The 20,190-nt window shown below is 40.9% G+C and overlaps 1 protein-coding gene across 1 annotated transcript; it reads left to right on the top strand.

Annotated features, from left to right (window-relative positions):
• Positions 1-589: 589 nt before the first annotated feature.
• LOC133915405 (replication factor A protein 1-like) lies at positions 590-12,881 on the top strand. The gene is made up of 17 exons (XM_062358587.1): positions 590-673; positions 1,921-1,992; positions 2,141-2,236; positions 2,343-2,420; positions 5,737-5,928; positions 9,564-9,707; positions 9,781-10,054; positions 10,150-10,246; positions 10,338-10,465; positions 10,568-10,649; positions 10,752-10,866; positions 10,968-11,119; positions 11,205-11,521; positions 12,131-12,180; positions 12,253-12,318; positions 12,402-12,487; positions 12,773-12,881. Exons 6-17 carry the CDS (start codon positions 9,564-9,566, stop codon positions 12,840-12,842), a joined length of 1,581 nt encoding a protein of 526 aa, XP_062214571.1. The 5' UTR covers positions 590-673; positions 1,921-1,992; positions 2,141-2,236; positions 2,343-2,420; positions 5,737-5,928; the 3' UTR covers positions 12,843-12,881.
• Positions 12,882-20,190: the final 7,309 nt, after the last annotated feature.

Genomic DNA, 20,190 nt, shown 5'->3' with positions numbered 1-20,190 from the left:
AGACAAATATTGAAGGCACTTAAGGGGCAATGTTGTTCCAACCAAATCAGAAATTTCTTGCAGAGCATAAGAATGGTGTTTGTACTTTGTGGCTGAGATATTTAGAAGATGACCAGTTAATGGCTGAAGCACGTTTGAGATGTTGTTCTGAAACATGAAAGATGGATAAGCTGATTTGAAGTGTAGGAAATGTGAAAAACATGAAAATGCAAATGAGGAGGCATATAACTTAATAATAAAATACATTTGGAATGTATGTATCCTTTATTTCCTAGAGAAACACATGCATATATTATCATTTATCTCTGACTGAAACAAAAGGTGTTAGGTCTTTAGATATTAAATATAGAGAATAATAACATATCATTATATCTTTGCAGAGCAAAGAAAAAAAGAAGAAGAAGAAGGTACAAAGTAGTAGCTATTTAACAAATTAATACAATTTCTGTAACTAATTAATCCATCTGAATTTCATCTCTTAATTATATGTTTCATCTGATAACTATGTGTGTCAAATTGCTTCAAGATTCCTGCATCATATCAATATACAGATTATCAGTAGATAATAACATACCATTATATCTTTGCAGGTGCTTTTCAACTTAGCTACATCAAAAGCAAGAAAAAATAAAAAGAAAGGTTGAACAGAGAAGAGGAAAAAAGAACGATCAAGGTAATGGCTATTTAACATATCATAGATAAATATTTATGTGTTGCAGATTAATACAATTTTTGTACCTAATTAATGTATGTGAATTTCCTACCTTAAAGTAACCACTATTTTCCACCGGGACATCACGAGTTGCAAATTCGTTTTCAAAAAAATGTTCATAATAGATACTGTAATTTATTATTTTGTTTCGTTTGAATTCCTTAACATATGTCATATATATATGAAAGCCTATACAGATCAGAACAATTACAATACATAAACGATGCACATGTTTAAAGATTGCTGCCTCTTTTAAAATGATAAATGTACAAGCTATTGACCATAGCTAAGGTATGTTGTGCTTCCTTCTAACTTTTGCTTAATACCGATCGGAACAATTACACTACATAAACGATACACATGTTTAAAGGTTGCTACCTCTTTTAAAATGATAAATATACAAGCTATTAACCATAGCTAAGGTATGTTGTGCTTCCTTCTAACTTTCGCTTACAGAAAAAATATTGTTAATCGCTATACTAAGATTATCCAAATACACATTCTATTACTTCGAACTAATCTCGATGAATATTATGCATATGCAGAAGTTTACATTATAGAATTTATAATTAATTAAATAATTAATAATTAATAGATATTATGTGCGTATCAATACCAAGAATCACAACTTAAACATTACAAAACATAACAAATTTCTTCTTTATATTCCAAACTTAAGCTCCAAGTAATTGTTTATGTATAATTCTCTTCTATGCAACTTAGTTATATACATGTCATCAAGACGTAAACCTCACACACGAAGTCATGTACAAAGCTACTCCGTTTCGTCTTCAAATAATGTACCAGCTATTAAGAGCTCAGGTATGACCTAATCACATTTTACATACTACTGAATTCTTTATATGATTTGTAGCCTGTAACATAGATCAACAATATATATGGCCTCTGTTTCTGAACTCTAGCATCTGCCTTGCAACATCACCCTTAATAGCTCTATTTAGCTTCTAAACTCTAGCAACTATCTTACAAGATTACTCATGATTGCTCTATTCTGCCAAAAAATTACTAATTATAATGGTTCATTCGTACATGTGTACATGCAAAGATCAAAATAGTATCCCAGCTGAAAGAAACACTAACACATAAATTAGTAAGTTTAGCCATTAGTTAGTAATTGTTTTCATGCTTCATTCTTGCACGTAGCATAGAAAAAAAAAATGGTACACTAACATGCTTTTTTGGAACAGAACCCCCTATAACACCACTTTCTATTTCATATGCGCGATCAGACCACGAAGATGCACAAAATACAGTAACAAGTAAGTGCTACACATAGAAAATGAAATTCACACACACACACATATATATATACATATATACATGTATATATATATGTATATATATAAGAAACTCACTCAAAAAATATATGTTATAATACCCATTGAGAAATCATTATAACCAATGCAGGGGATCATTTCTGCCCAATTGTGCCACTACATATTGCTGCACAGAATCGAAGAAAGAGAAAACGTTTAAATCATTTCAAAGCTCTAACACAACAAGGTATATTAATTTCCTTCCCTTTTAATAATACAGTTTTTTCCCACCAAAAAATTACTAGCTGCATCAATGTTTTATATATTAATTAAACTAACGTTAATTATTACAGCTTCATCAGCTGGTATATCACTTTATTCATTACAAGATACATTTGGATCACCAAAAGAGTACACAAATTTCCTCAAAGGTATGTAATCCTATACCTATACATTGAATGAATATAACCACAACATCTAATCTTTAGCACACAATATTATACTAGATTTAATCTAAAATAACTTCCTTATTGTTTTCATTTCATGTATTTAGAGACATATAAAGATCGATCTTATTATGGGGGCCCAGATTATGTTTGTGATAAATGTGGTGCTATCTTTTGGTATCAAGAACGTATAGAAAAAAACAGTTCATATGCCCAGAAAAAAATTGTATATAATTTGTGTTGTCATGGTGGGAAAGTCTCATTACCAAGCTTCAGACCTAGACCAGAACCACTTAATGACCTTATTCGGTTTGACGGAGGCCCAAGAAGCAATAAGTTCATGCGCCATATAAGGCAATACAACTCTATATTTGCTTTTACCTCTATGGGAGTTCATGTTGATCAAAGCATTAATACTGGCGACGGTCCATATGTATTTCGTATCAATGGTGTAGTACATCATCGTATAGGATCTTTATTACCTAAAGATGGTGAACCACCTCAATATGCTCAGCTTTATATCTATGACACTGACAATGAAGTAACCAACAGATTGAATATATTTGCTAATGATGCAACATCAAAGGATTTAGATCCAGTTATTGTAGCAGATATTATAAAGATGATGGATACATATAATCCTTTAGTAAAAGAATTCAGAATGGCAAGAGATCGTTTATTATCGCCAACAGCACCAGATATGTCAATTAGACTAATCGGAAATTATACATCTCATGGGGATAAATACAGTTTACCTACTGCTTCTGAACTAGCTGCATTGATGATTGGCGATGCCTCTATTGGTGCAACTGAATTTGATATCATTGTTGAATGTCATAGTGGTGAATTCAAGCAAATACATCCTATACATCCAGCACTCATGGCACTACAATATCCTCTTTTGTTTCCATATGGTGAACCAAGTTTTCATTTGGGTATCAAGTACAAACAAATCAATGATCAACCTTTAACCGGTAGACAAGATGTCACAATGCTAGAATATTTTACCTATTATGCTCATTACCGGAAAAATGACCCAAATTGCTATACTTGCTGTGGGCGGTTATCTGATCAAGCTTCTGTTAATGCATATTCTTGCATTGAAAGCGAACGCTTGACATTTTATTATTTTCACCAAGCTGAATTAAGGTCTGAAACCTATCAAGCAATTGCTGAAGCTATTAATAGAGGAGCATCAACAGGTAGAGATGTTGGGATAAAACGCACATTACCTTCCAGTTTTATTGGCTCTAGAAGATACTTGGTGCAAAATTATCATGATTGTATGGCCATCTGTCGTGTCTACGGAGCACCACAACTCTTCATAACACATACTTGCAATAGCAATTGGCCTGAAATAACAGAGGCAATTAAGTATGAATCAGGCCAAAAATCACATGACCGAAATGATATTATTGTCCGGGTTTTCCACCTCAAATTACATGAGCTATTAGACGATCTCAAAGATGGTGCTATATTTGGACCGTCTCTAGCTGGTAATACTTATCTCCAATTATTTTTCCCCTCTTTAATTATGCTCTGCTATTTCTTCCAAATGCAGCTATTATACTACAATATTTTTGATATATAGCAGCCCTCAAATTTATATACTTTACTTTGGTTATACTTCCTCTAACAAATAACAATAGTTTTTTTCTTCCCTTACAGTTGTTCATACAAATGAATTTCAAAAGCGCGGTCTACCACATTCTCATATTCTAACATGGCTAAGTCATGAAAAATTCGAATATTCACCGTCCTCTATTGATTCTTATGTTTGTGCTGAAATTCCTAATAAAGAAACAGATCATTTGGGTTACCATTTAGTAGAAGAATTTATGATTCATGGTCCATGTGGAAGGCACAATCCAAATGCCCCATGCATGAAAAATGGTGTATGCAGTAAAAGGTTTCCAAAACCTTTTCGTCAAGAAACATTCATTGATCAAGATGGCTTTCCAATCTACAAACGTCGTGATACATCTACAATAGTAACAAAGAATGGAATTCAGTTGGATAACCGTTGGGTTGTACCATATAACATGGTTCTTCTAAAAAAATACCAAGCTCATATCAATGTAGAAGTCTGCAACAGAACTAATTTAATTAAATACTTATTCAAGTATGTAATGAAGGGTCCTGATTATGCACGGGTCTCTTTAATCAATTCATTATCCAATGATTCTTCACATGGAGATACAGATCACCCAGATAATAATGATGGAGTAGATGAGATAGCTGAATATATAAAATCTCGATATTTATCTACTTGCGAATCATTTTGGAGACTTTTTGGATTTGAAATACATGGTAGAACACCTGCTGTTGAGCGGCTCCATGTTCATTTACCTGGTATGAATATCATTACATGTCATGAAGAACAAAAACTAGAAGGCATAATAAATAACCCTGATTCTCAAATGACCATGCTTACACAATGGTTTCTTGCTAATCAACAAAGCAAGGAAGCAAGAGAACTAACATATTGCGAATTCCCTACAAAATGGACATGGCACGCTGATAAGAAAATATGGACCAAAAGAGGTGTAAAAACACCTAAGATAGGACGGCTACGATTTATACATCCTAGAAGCGGAGAGGCATTTTACTTACGAGTATTGCTTATGGTAGTTCGAGGTGCCACATGTTATGAAGATATTCGAACCTATGAAAATATCACATATCCCACATTCCGTGAAGCATGTAAAGCTCGAGGATTACTTGGAGATGATACTGAGTGGTTTCTTTTATTTGAAGAAGCAATTGTTTGGGCAACAGCATCTCAGTTGAGGCATCTATTCATGACAGTTATAAGCTATTGCGATATTACTGATATACAACAACTATTTGATAAATACTGGAAATATATGGCTGATGATATTTTATATAAACTCCGAAGGACACTGCACAATAGCTCATACAATATTCCTGTTGAACAGCTCATGGCATTGCTCATACAAGAACTAGATTCGATGTTCGCAAAGAATGGATTATCTTTAGCTGCTTATAACCTTCGTCCATCAGTCACCTCTTCCAGCATTACTGCAAACAAATTAATCATAGAGGAATTGTCTTACGATAGAAATACATTACAAGAACAAGCAAACAAGATGTATGAAGCCCTTAACAGCGAGCAACAAAAAATATTCGATTTGGTCATAACAAATATTCAAAACAATACACAATTTCTTTACTTTGTGTCAGGTATATATCATCCTTATATTTGATACATAAAGATCTATACCCTTGCAAATATCCAATAAAATAAATAGATGCTAATGTATTTATGCTTTTGTGACAGGTTTTGGAGGCACTGGCAAAACATTCTTATGGAACAATATAATCTCCAAGCTACGATCAGAAGCAAAGATAATATTACCGGTGGCTTCAAGTGCAGTTGCTGCTTTGTTACTATCAGGGGGAAGAACAGCTCATTCAAGATTTCAAATTCCGATAGATATCAACGAGTCAAGCACCTGTAATATACGACGAGGTACAAATCTATCCGAATTGCTTAACAAGACTTCTTTAATATTATAGGATGAGGCGCCAATGGCTCATAGATTCTGTTTTGAGGCATTAGATCGGAGTCTTAAAGATATCCTTTCAATTGAAAATCCTAATAACAAAAGCAAACCTTTTGGTGGGATGAATATCCTTTTGGGAGGAGATTTTAGACAAGTGCTACCTGTAGTCAATATAGCAACATCTACTGAAGCCATAAGTGCATCTTTAGTTAGCTCACCATTATGGCGATATTTCAAAGTTTTTAACCTTACAATCAATATGAGATTAGAGAACTCAGATTTAGATTGTGCTGAGAAACAAAAGCTAGCAACTTTTGCAGAATGGCTTCTGAATGTTGGTGAAGGAAAAATACCAGGACAAATTGATTCAGAGAATGAAGATGAAAAATGGATAGTATTACCTTCTGACATTTTATTACAGCCTGATAACAACTACCTAGAGTCAATAACAGATGCTACCTATGATAAATTCGGTACCAATTTCAATTGTGTTGAATATCTTAGCAAAAGAGCATTGGTATCTCCCTTGAATTCAACAGTTGATGAAATCAATGAATTTATGCTGCATAAAGTTCCAGGCGATTGCAGATATTATTTCAGCTATGATAGTATCTTAAATTCTATTGAACAACCTGATGATGTCTCAATATTATATCCACCTGAATTTTTGAACTCTATATCACTCAACAATTTTCCTCAACATGCATTGGCTCTCAAAATTGGAGTTCCTGTAATGCTTTTAAGAAACCTTGATCAATCAATAGGTCTATGCAATGGAACCAGACTAATTATCACAAGATTAGAACAATATCTTATAGAAGCCAAAATTATTACAGGTTCTCACATTGGTCTCAATGTATGTATACCACGTATTGTTCTACATGGAAACAGTTCTAAATGGACTTTTACTCTAGCGCGACGTCAATTCCCTCTAAAGCTTTGTTACGGTCTTACTATCAACAAATGCCAAGGCCAAACACTTCATAGAGTTGGAGTATATTTGAAATGTCCTGTATTTACACATGGGCAACTTTATGTAGCTCTTTCAAGAGTAACATCAAAAGAAGGTCTCAAAATACTAATTGAGAATGAGGATGGTACTACTGGAATGATCACCAAGAATGTTGTCTATCAGAGAGTTCTCCAACAGTTATGAAGTACACAGAAAAGGAACTTGAAGGCTGCATTTTCTTTATGCAACAATGCTCTATAATTTCCCAATCAAAAAATTCCAAAAACACCAGCCAACTATATCCTTCTAACAATATTGGAGCGAATATAACAAGGTAAATATTTTGGATTCTCAGTATGCTATCTATTTTTGTTCTTTACCTTTATTACATCACACATGTTTTTCATAACTTACCACTATTTTTCAAAAGACCATCTAGCTATGTTCTTCTAACAATTATGAAGCAAACAAATCAAGCCATAGATGTTACATTCTTTTATCTTATAACTCAATGATTTCTAGCTATGCAAGACAAACTATTCTTTGCAACATAGCATTGCAGCAAGAAATTAAATGCCTTCTATTCTCATAAAGACATGTACATGTTTCTTCTTAAGAAAAGTTCGTTTGCTTTCCTATCGAAGCAATTAAGAAATCAGACAGAGACATGGAGCCAGTCCTATGAAAGCAAATTAGTAGTACTTGATAATCTCTCATACTTACTTGGCTCCTGCATTAACTCCAAATCAAGGCGCAAGATGATAGAGATGCGTCATTTCATTCTACTTTTTTATGGGACGAGTCATCTCATTGTACTTGACCAGGACATTCATGCCTGATTATTAATTCCTTTTTCAATCCGTACGTGTTTTAGAAGTAGCATTGTCTTTGTCGAGATATGTCTCCAAAGACATGTACGTAACCACACATCACACAAGTAGAATGGAATGATCTTAGGAAAAAGATGAGCAAAGGTACAAATGGTTGTAACGCATGCAGTGTTGCAAGATAGTACACAGAACGAGCAACTAATATGACATAATCATATTGCCATATATTAGGCATTGGACAATTTGTTTGTGTGTCTTTCTACTATCCCAGTACATGGTCTTCCATGTAGAGAAATTGGAGAGCCAGTGTAATCTGCTGTTAGGTATCTTATCTTCGTGCACAGCCCAGCCATGATATTGCTTTCTTTCGTCCATGGTCCAGCCCGTGTAGACAATGCAACTATATTTTTCTAACCATTATGAATCGAACAGATCTAAAAGAATTTAGCCTATCATGATAGTAGCTGCTCTTTTCATTTGTGTCTAAATTCTTTTCAGCTTATATTTCTTGAATTCTTTTAGCTTACTACAAAAGAAATGTTTCTCTACTAACCTCATGGCAACATTTTTGTAGATGCAAGCATACATCATTACATATATATGTTGAATATATATAAATCAATATATCCTTTTTTTCCCTGTGCAACATACTACTTATTGCCAATAGAAAAAAAAAACTTACTGTGTTACAGGTATCTATGCTTACTTTTCTTATAGCGTAGATATTTTATACAACCTACCATAATGCTTGAAGATTTCTAATCTCTATTTTACACAAGCCCATACAGCTATATCCTTCTAAGAATTGTGAAGCAAATAAATCAAGTCAGAAATTTTGGGTTATTTTGTCTTATAACCCAAACATTTTCTCTGCAACATTGCATTGCAGCAATGAATTAGCTACTTCTTGATCTCATGAAGACACGTATCTATGTACTGACAGGAATCAATATATCCTTTTTCTTCTCTAACACATTAATTATTGTCAAAATAATTTCTTAGCATACTATATGTCTCTATTATTTGTCTTTCTTACAGTATACATGTTTTACATAAGCTGCCACAATGTTTCACGATTTCTGATCAATAATACAGCAAAGAAAACAAAGATATATATTTTAGGTTCTTTTATCTTATAATTCAAGGATTTCAAGGTACAAACTGATCATTACAGCATAGCATAGCAACAAGGACCTGGTTCTGTTCTAATCTCATAATAATACTTTTGTGAATACAAATATATATCACTACATATATATGCCAAAAATATATAAATCAACATATCCATTTCACCCCTGCAATATATTAGTTACTGTCAAAGATGATTTCTTACTGCACTATCTATTTTCATCATTCGCCTTTACTACAATATACATATTTTACATACCTTGCTATAATGGGTCATGATCTGCAATAAATATTTTGAAAAAAGACCATACAGTTATACCCTTCCAACAATTGTAAAGCACCCAAACTGTTCTTTGGAGAATAATAGTGACGAACTGCTTGCCTTCTAATCTCGTAAAGACATCTTTACAAATACAAATATATATCACTACATGTATACATGTCACACACACAAACATGTATATATATAATACTATTTGCAATTATGTCCCGGTGGAAATTCCCAGTTCAACAAATTAATTATTATTAAACTAATTTCTCATTATGTTATTTGTTTCTATTGTTGCCCTCTCTTACAGTATACATATTTTACATAACATATATATTTCTTTTTCCACTTAAACCATTTGGAAGCCACACTTCTATATACCTTTCATTAAATAACTCTTAACTCCTTATTTTCCCCTTTCAGATGACAATAACTCCATTGAAAAATATCAATGCATCATCGTTACAAGCAAAAATATGTGCAAGGGTTACAAGACTATCTGAGTTTAGACTTGATAATAGCCCGCATAAAATCCAAAGACTTGATTTCGTTCTACTGGATGAAGAGGTAATGCTTTTCTTACTGTCCTTTTCATTTACATCTAAAACTAACCAAATAGTTAACTCTATTCTATGTACAGGGAGAAGCTATCGAAGCTCAAGTGCGTGAACGCCAAGTAGACCGATATAAACCGTTGCTCAAAGAAGATGAAGTATATTTCATTCAATACTTCCAAATATTTCCAGCAAAAACAACTTACCGAGCAGTTAATCACATGTACTTGATTAAATTTACAAATTACACGGAGATCCATAAAATGGCAACAATCCCTCCAACATTTTCAAAGATTGCTTATTCATTGGTTTCATTTGACATGTTAAAAACAAGAATAGATAACATCAATGACATGTCAGGTATACTACAAATCATCCATTGTATAAAATTACAGATATTACCTATTTTTATAGTACATAAATACAATAAATTAACAATATGTTTCAATCATAAGATGTGATAGGTAAGCTGACAACAGTGGCACATACTACAACATCCTATGTCAAAGGAGTCCAAAAACATATCCGAAGGCTTTACTTGACAGATGGCAGGTATGTATCCCAATTTTTTTTTGTGATATAAAAAAAGCCATCAACTAACTTTATAATATCTCAAATCACATATTGTTCATATGCTATGTAGAGAAAGTATTGAAGCTGTCCTTTGGGGTCGACAAGCTATAGATTTTCCCGCTGAACAAGTTATTGAAGAAAGCAAAAGAACTTCAATAATTATTTTACTCCTCGGAATAACTTGCAAATCACATGAAGGTAAGAACATCCAAGTTCACATCCAACTTCCTGTATCTATAACTATACATAACACTACAGCTTTGAACTCAACTTAAAATCATATATTTTTATATTATATAGGTCAGTTGAAACTCCAAGGAAGCACCACATGCCAATGGCATATTAATCCCATTATACCTGAAGCAATTGCACTTCAAAACAGGTAACTACTACTATTTCCTTACTTTTACACAGTACAATCTACAACTCTATATTTACTTTATCAATCCTCAAGTCCTACATTCAAAATATTATCTATGCACAGATTCAAAGCATATTCGTATGAAGTATCGTGGTTAAATGCACCTACTACAAGCACTGAAACCATAACAACATCCATCAATGATCTTGCAGATGTCACTAACCCACACAAGATATATGTACGTTATTCTACCATTTTTCCTAACTTATTATCAGTACCATATCTATTTTCTTACTGTACATTAAAAACCGGTGCTATTTACATGTGTGCACTACTCAGGGTAATACATATCAGGTTGAAATTGTTATAAAAGCCCTCAAATCAAATCAACCGTGGTGGTACCTTGGCTGTACTTCATGCCACAAAAGAGTCTTGGAGGATGGTAGTGGCTATAAGTGCCCAAAATGCGGCGCAGCTACAGCTGAACCAATGTAACCATCGCTAAATTAATTTATGAAAAATTACATTTAACAATTTTATCACGTTGACAAATAACGTACATGTTTATTTATTTAGGTACCGTATCACTATGATAGCAATTGACCCAGCTAATTTCAATGAAGAGGACCCAAAAAGTATTGAGATTATTTTCTTTGGTGCCACTGGAGAGCAACTGACGGGTGTTTCAGCTTTAACACTTGCAGCATCTTCGACAATAAATTCAGAGACAATACCTTCAGAAATTACACGCTTATATGGTAACAAATACACTTTAAAGATCAGTGTCCCTTTTTCCTCCATGCAGCGAGCGGATATATCATTTCAAGTAAAGTCTATAATAAATACAAGTGGCCCAATTGCTCCTACACTACCTACAACAAGCCAAATATCAGGTACTTACTAACTATAAACAATTTTCTTTCAAACGAATTGATTTAGTTATTTGATGTTGATGATGATATATATCTTCAAATCCTACCACTTTTGATATATAGTAATCACCTTTGAGTTGTGATACTTCAACTTCTTTCATGTCCCTAGCGAGAATTCAACATCATGAGCTATTGTGATTTGTGAATTATTATTCTGATGGTGTCAGTGAGGCATTGCAAGATTGGATGTACTGTTGTATCATGCATCCCATTAATTGCTAGGATTGTGTTGTATTCATCAAGAGTTTCTAGCAAATGTTGAGTGCCTTGGTGATGCCACTTGGATCTAGATTCCGGAGCAGCCAGTATGATTTCGAGGTTTAGGATGAGTTCTGTGCCCTTCTATTCTCATTCCATTGACATGTATAGTTTCAGTTTTGATAGTAGTTTACAGTGGGATTCTGCCTTTGTTTATTGAATAAATTGATTGTATGCCATCGGTAAACACCTCAATTCACGATTTGCCATTGACAGAGTTCATACTTCACAAATATATACATTGCTAAATTAGGAAATAGAACAAATATATATTTACATCAATACTTACTAACAATACTTACAATTTTACAGAAACTACTTCAGGTCAAGTGCATAACTCAGCACCAGCAACAATTTCACAGGTACCATATATTTCCTATTTCCAAATTATATGTGCATAGAATAAGTATCACAAAGATCACAAATAATTGTAGGAAGAGCATAAAAAGGACACAGACAACCCGTTGCCTTTAGATGAGACACCACTTAGAGAACATGTTGTAAGTATTATTATATATTTATTCCTACAACATTATAAAAACCAAAAAAAATCATAAGCTAACTCCCCCCTCCTATTGTACAGGCTTCAGCTACAAAAGCCACAGAAGCAGGCAAACGCCACCTCACTGAAGAAGACACAGAGCCATCTGATCCCAAAAACATAATCAGGTTACAAATCTTTCCCTCATCACAGTATCTCATCCCTAATTTTGAACCTTATAAAAACAGCTGAAACAACTGATACACTTGAACTAAATTTACTTTACAGTAAAAGATCTGCTCCAAGGAGACAACTGTTTAAAGACTAATCTTTTCCCAAATTAATATTCGACGCGGTAAGCCCTTTATTTATGAATATACACATGCATTTCTTTTCAGACTCATCCAAATATAAAAAAAATAAAAAATAAGGTACAAATTCTAACTATTGCCTTCTTGCATCTTTTTCCCCAGATATCAAGTATCATCACCAATTGCCAACGCCGGCTGTTTATCCAGGTCCTACTTTTCATGTACCTTCTAACTAGCAAATATGTAAACATAGCCCTTGCTAAATAAATTATACTACTATAAAATCAACTACTATGTAACATATTATTATGTACAGTTACTATGTACTTTCCCTTAGATACTATGTAATATATTGTTATATACAGTTACTGTATATTTTCCCTTAACTATTATGTAACATATTACTATATATAATTAATATGTGCTTTCCCTTCTAAACTCAGTGGTGCACTTCGATGAAATGCTTTTGACTTGATTGCTAATGTATCCATCTATACAATTGTAATCACTAAATAATACTCTCATATGTTCCTTCATCAATACCTCTATACTATCTTTGTAACTATGATCTAATAATCATTTTACATCTATTCATCAATGTAGTAACTGCAAGACATATATTCAAAACAAATGTAGTAACTACAAGCGCAGCAACGCGCGCAACTCTGTCTAGTAGTACCTAAAATCTGGGAAATTCGCTTTATCACGGCTAACAAGCAGCCAGTCTCGTTTTCATTGACAAGCGTGGTTCAATTCGGCGTCATCCATCAACGTCAATTTCGTCGTCCGTCAACGTCGTACGATTAAGCTGGCACGAGTTGCTTTCACACGTGATACACAAATCGACAGCTGGAGGTCGGACTCGATGAACTACTACTGCGCAACACAAAAGATTCTTTCCAAAAAAGAATAAAATGACTACAAGCTGGCGATCGGACTAAGAACATGAGAGTGTGGATACATTCCACATCGGCTGATCGATCTTCCAGTACGTATTGTGATCTGACACCGATCTCGGCAAGATCTCCCAGGATACAAGTCACATGGATGGGACCTGTCGATCGCGTACATCGCCCGCCATCGTTGAACTTGCATTGTTGTTGCGTCAATTCGAACTTAATTGATTCGTGAACAGTTAGGGAAGTTATCGATAGATTCAGATACAGATTGACAAAGACTGCATGCTGCATGCATGCAAGGAAATTTCATCCTGACTCGACGTACTGATCGACCCAGCCGTCCTTCTAACAGATTCGTTGGTTCACCAGATCGATCTTTCCGTCAATGGAAGAGACGTAAGCTAGCTACCTCGACAAGGTATCCAAGATTCACGTGGATAGGATACGCGCGCATCTAGGAAGAAACGTATCGGCTACCGGCTGGACAATGAACCCTGATCCCGACGTCGTAATTTCTAGCCTTCTAGAAAACCTGCCGGCCGGTGTGAAAAGGAGTTGTCAGTTTTCTGTCACTCTTGAGGAAGATCGATTGGAATGAACCCTAGGGCTATTATACTTTCTTAGTTCTAGAAAACATACATGCTGATCAAACAGAGCAGACGATGATTTTGTTGTCCACTGACGTCGACGCATGCATGGAATGGAAGCGTGCTGCATCAGCAATAATTCTTAAATTGAGGGAAAAATTTAGGGCAGCACACCTTCAGTTATGTCATGTGGTAGAAAAAAAAGTGTCTCATACTGCGGAACAGTACCTAGCTGGTATATATATTATGACTTGCAGTATCTGTGTGCACTTGAATTAAAGGAAATCTGCGGCCATGTTACTATCATCGATCAGCGAGTCAAGAGTCTGAATATCTGACATATATATGCCGTACGTCATGCACACACCCAGTAAATACTGGCCGCATTATTTTCTCGGAGAAAACAGTTCACTTCTGTCGCATGCACAGCCATTTCGTATCGCATGCTGGTCAAGCTACGCATATCTCCTGATGTCCGTAGCAAGATCCCGTGAGGATCCGGCTCACGAATCATATCATGCATGACGAAACATTTTGTTGACGTCGATCTACAGCAGCTTTAATTTCTTCAGCCAAGATCTGCATACAGTTACACGTCAATGTTTGAGACGATCGACCGATAGATCGATCAAATCTGCATGCAGATCGATGTGGGACTACTTTGCTCTTGACACACGTTACACGTACGTTCTCTCACTAGCAACTAGCTAGAAAGAAAACAACTGTGCCAACTGCCGAAATCGTCAAGGCGACATGATTCTGTCAAAGATGTGATGAGTCATTGTCGGGAAAGAGACATAGTGGATTGTGCCGATCGATCGGTGGATCATCTGACACGCGAATCTGCTGGGAAAAGAAGGTTAGCTTGACTAGGTCGTCGTTCATGTACCTTGCGGGTGTTGCTAAGATCGACAAGGTATACTCGTACAAATAAGAAAGACCATTGACGACGACGAGGAACACGGCCAAGATTTAGGCCTGTCTGTCTGTTTGCTACGGATCCAGCGTTTCGGTTTCGGATTCTTCGTGAAAATATTCTCTAATGAATTAAAATTATTTCTGAAAATTATTTAGCTAGCTGGCTAAATTAGATTTTTTAAAAGAGGTGATGATAATGCGACTGACCACTTTACCTTTCTTTCTTTCTTTTTCTGCAATAATAACATTGCTGATGCTTAAACTGTTGTACTCACCTCTCGAAATCTTTTGAACAGGGATGCTTTTGAGCAAAATAAGCATCCATGTTCCTTTTTAGAGCTGAACATTTCTTATGCTTAAACTTAACTATGTGATATATGAGTTTGTGCTATTATCTTTTTTATTTTCTTTCTGATGATCTATCTCCATGGGCCATCAACCAACTTTTGACATGAGTATTGTACCAAAATATTTAAGCCTGGGTGTGTTCTCCCATCTCCCTTCTTTCAGTTCATTCGGACACCGAATCACCAAGGCCTGAACCACCTAAATCTGCCGCCGAGACTTCCCGGAGTTCACCTCCGCCTCCGGTGTCTTGAGCCGCGCGTCTTTAACGCCAGGCATTTCCATAGCGAAATGCTTCCTGCCCACTCGTTTGGTTCGCATTGACCCGTTTCACACCAGAAACGGATCCGATTACGCGAACCAAACGAGTCCTTGCCAAATATATCATCACTGTCAGCAAGCCAAGTTCAACAACGGCTAAGTCTCCAACGGAACTGCGTCAACAACTGTCGCGCGCTTCTCGCGCGCCCGCCCGTCGCGCCCACGCACCGCAATGCGCGCTCGCCCGCACACTCGCTCGCCTGCGCGTGCGCGCTCCGCGCGTCCACGATCCGCATAGTGCGCCCAGCGCATGGCCTAATGGCCTTGTAATCTATATATGTAGAACACCATTGATCAATACAACTGATCGGTTGTTCTATTCTCGTGTTCCACTCTAACATGATATCAACGTCCAAGTTCATCAATCCTTTCTCCTCTGCTTCCGCTCCCATGGCGCACTCTCCCGACGCCTCCTCTGACGATGGAAGCCCCGTCGAGCCTGCCTCCTCTGCTGTGCTCCAGGGCGTCTCCATCCGCTCGCACGTCCCCGTCACCCTCGACGACGGCGAAGCCAACTACGGCCAATGGCGCAGCTTCTTCGACTCTGCGCTGGTTCTCTTCGGCGTGGAGGCGCACGTTCGCTCGCCGACGCCATCCGATGAGCGCGACGGCGAATGGCGCAAAGTCGACGCCTGTGTCGTCAACTGGATCTCCACCACCGTCACCAAGGCCGTGTTCGACATGGTGCGACGGCCCAGCCCCACGGCGTACTCTCTGTGGCGAGCTATCGAGGACTACTTCCTCGACAACGAACTGCAGCGTGCAGTCTATCTCGAGGCCGAGCTCCGGTCGACGCAGCAGGGCGATCTCACCGTCAACGACTACTGCACCAAGCTCAAGCGCCTCGCCGACCAGCTCGCCGACATCGGACATCCCGTCTCCGAGACGAGCCAGGTGCTCAACCTCCTCCGTGGGCTCAATCCCAAGTACCGCTACGCCAAGCCCGTCATCACCTCCAAGTTCCCGCCGCACACGTTCATGAGTGCGCGCTCCTTCCTCCTTCTGGAAGAATTGAGCCTGCAGCACGACAGCAACGTCGAGGCTGGGCAGGCCCTCGCCGCGTCCCATGGTGCTCGATCGTCCGGCTCCAGCACCCCCAACCCCTCCTCGGCTTCCTCCGACGGCTCCTCCTCCAACGCGCCGCGCCAGAACCGGAACACCAACAACCGCTCCAACAAACGGCGCGGCCGCGGCGGCGGCAACAACGGCGGCGGCGGCAACAACGGTGGCCAGCAACCGCGCGCTCCTGCTCCCTGGGCGGCGGGGTACAACCCCTGGCAGGGTATGGTCCAAGCGTGGACCATGCCCTTCCGTGCCCCGGGCGCCGGCGTGCTCGGTCCACGGCCCCCGTTCCAGGCACAGCAGGCGATGAACGCCAACCATCTCTCTTCGACAGGCACCTCGGCGTCGCCCTTCGACAACAACGCCGCGCTCTACACCGCCCTGCAAGGCGCCGGCGTCCCATCTCCTCCGAGCGCGTCCGACTGGTTTCTTGATACCGGGGCTACATCCCACATGTCGTCCTCGCCTGGTAACATGCCTGCCTCCTCCCTTCATCCTTCTTCCTCCATCATCACCGTCGGCAACGGCGCCCGTATGCCTGTCACGCACCGTGCCGACACCTCCCTCCCCACCTCCACATCTCCCCTTTATTTGAACGGCGTCCTAATTTCCCCCTCACTGATTAAAAATTTAATCTCCGTTCGCCGTCTTACACGCGATAACAATGTCTCTGTCGAATTTGACCCGGCTGGTTTTTCCATTAAGGATCTTCGAACCAAGGAGGAGAGGCTCCGATGTGAGAGCAGCGGCGATCTCTACCCTCTGCGGCTCCCTCATCATCAAGCCTTCGCCGCCACTTCTGAAGTCTCCTTATGGCATCAACGGCTCGGGCATCCCGGACATCCTGTGCTTTCCCGAATTTTACAGAATTTTTCCTTTCAATGTAATCAGGCAGATGCTCATTCTTGCTCCTCATGTCGTTTGGGCAAGCATACGCGTCTCCCCTTTGGTCAGTCACAAACTCTTAGCTTTTTCCCTTTTCAATTGGTTCATTCGGATGTCTGGACTGCTCCTGTGTTTAGCAATTCCGGCTACAAATACTATGTCGTCTTTCTTGATGATTTTACTCATTATCTATGGACCTTCCCTCTACGAAATAAGTCTGATGTGCTTCCCACCATTCGTGACTTCCTCGCTTACATTCAGACGCAATTTCGTTTACCTCTGCTCGCTCTGCAAACGGATAATGGCCGCGAGTATGACTCTGCCGCCCTCCGTCTCCTCTTCGCCACACATGGCATCTAGCTTCGCCTCTCCTGCCCATATACCTCACAGCAAAATGGCAAGGCTGAGCGAGTCCTTCGGACTCTTAACGATTGTCTTCGTACTTTGCTAATTCACAGTGCAGCACCCTTGGCGTTGTGGGCGGAGGCGCTCGCCACGGCGACCTATCTCGTCAACAGATGGCCGTGTCGTGCCACTGGTACCACGACGCCGTTCGAGCTACTGTTCAGGGTCGCGCCATCGTACACCGAACTTCGCGTCTTCGGCAGCCGGTGCTACCCCAACATCACCGCCACGGCCAGCCACAAGCTCGCGCCGCGGTCGACGCCGTGCATCTTCCTCGGCTACCCCAGCGACCACCGCGGCTACCGGTGCTTCGACCCCACGACGCGGCGAGTCATCACATCGCGGCACGTCCTCTTCGACGAGGCCTGCTTCCCGTTCCGCGACGGCATCCCCACGTCTACTGCACCCCGTGCACCTGCGGCGCCGCCCGACGTCTTCCCCTCAACCACGCTCCGTCACCGCGCCCCACTCACCGCGCCACGACAGGACTCACCGTCGACGCCGCGACTTGCCTCCGATCTACCTCCGCATCCGAAACGTGCGCGCACCGTGCGCCACGCTGGACCGGAGCCTCCTCCGGCCCATCTACACGATGCGGCGGGTGCGCCGGATCCCTCGGCAGGTGTGGTCTCCCAGCCGCACGACGGGGCCCGAGCCTCGACGCACGACGCGCCCACCGGCTCCACGTCTGCGGCATCCTCGACCGGCCCCGTGAACCACCCCATGGTCACGCGAGCCAAGGCGGGTGTGCACAAGCCGAACCCCAGGTATGCTTTGGCGGCTGCAGCTGTCTCACCGGTTCCTCGCAGCGTTCGTGCCGCCCTCGCCGATCCACACTGGCACGACGCCATGCGCAAGGAGTACGACGCTCTGCTCGCGAACAGCACGTGGACTCTCGTTCCACGGCCGCCGGGCGCCTCGGTCATCTCCGGCAAGTGGGTGTTCAAGCACAAACTCAACCCTGATGGCACGCTCGAGCGCTACAAGGCTCGGTGGGTCGTCCGCGGCTTCCATCAGCGTCCGGGCATCGACTTCGGCGAGACGTTTTCGCCGGTGGTCAAGCCAGCAACGATCCGGACTGTGCTGACACTTGTGGCGACACACGGCTGGCCTGCTCATCAGCTCGACGTCTCCAACGCCTTCCTTCACGGTGATATCAAGGAGCGCGTCTACTGTCAGCAACCCACCGGCTTCGTCGACGCCGACAACCCGGACGCCGTCTGCCTCCTGTCTCGCTCGCTCTACGGCCTCCGGCAAGCACCACGTGCGTGGTTCGAGCGATTCGTCAGCCACGCCAAGTCCCTGGGCTTCAAGCAATCCCAGGCGGACTCCTCGCTATTCGTCTTCAACAGTGATAGTGCTACGGCGTACCTCCTCCTTTACGTCAACGACATGATCCTGTCCGCGTCCTCGACGAAGCTGCTGCACCACTTCATCGGCCGCCTCCGCGACGCCTTTGCTGTCAAGGACATGGGGCCACTCGCGTACTTCCTCGGCATTGATGTTCGGCGCAATCGCGGTGGTTTCTTCCTGTCCCAGACGCAGTACGTCGATGAGTTGCTGGAACGCGCCGGGATGGCGCAGTGCAATCCAGTGGCTACCCCGGCCGACACCAAGCCAAAGGCTTCAGCCACCGAGGGCCAGCTCATCAGCGACGCCACCACCTACAGAAGTCTAGCCGGCGCGCTCCAGTACCTGGCGATCACGCGCCCCGACATCGCCTACGCCGTGCAGCAGGTCTGCTTGCACATGCACGCGCCGCGCGACATCCACCTCTCGATGCTGAAGCGCATACTACGGTATGTCAAGGGGACTCGACATCTTGGCCTTCAGCTCCGCGCCGTGGACTCGCCAGTCATCACGGCGTACAGCGACGCCGATTGGGCCGGGTGTCCGGACACCAGGCGGTCCACCTCCGGTTTCTGCATCTTCTTCGGCGGATCGTTGGTCTCTTGGTCCTCCAAAAGGCAAACGACGGTGTCGCGCTCGAGCGCGGAGGCTGAGTACCGGGCCATTGCAAATGCTGTGGCCGAATGCTCCTGGCTTCGTCATCTCCTCGGCGAGCTTCACTGCAAGGTACCGACAGCCACGGTTGCTTTCTGCGACAACATCTCATCCGTGTACATGTCACGCAATCCCGTTCATCACCGCCGCACCA

This window comes from Phragmites australis, chromosome 1, assembly GCF_958298935.1.
Source record: "Phragmites australis chromosome 1, lpPhrAust1.1, whole genome shotgun sequence".
Classification (NCBI taxonomy): Eukaryota; Viridiplantae; Streptophyta; class Magnoliopsida; order Poales; family Poaceae; genus Phragmites; species Phragmites australis.
This window is presented reverse-complemented; position numbering and strand designations above follow the sequence as displayed.

Coding starts and splice junctions, on each gene's coding strand:
- LOC133915405 (XM_062358587.1), top strand. CDS start 9,564: ATGACAATAACTCCATTGAAAAATATCAATGCATCATCGTTACAAGCA. Junction 10,650..10,751: donor GCAATTGCACTTCAAAACAG/GTAACTACTACT, acceptor ATCTATGCACAG/ATTCAAAGCATATTCGTATG. Junction 11,522..12,130: donor TACAACAAGCCAAATATCAG/GTACTTACTAAC, acceptor ACAATTTTACAG/AAACTACTTCAGGTCAAGTG.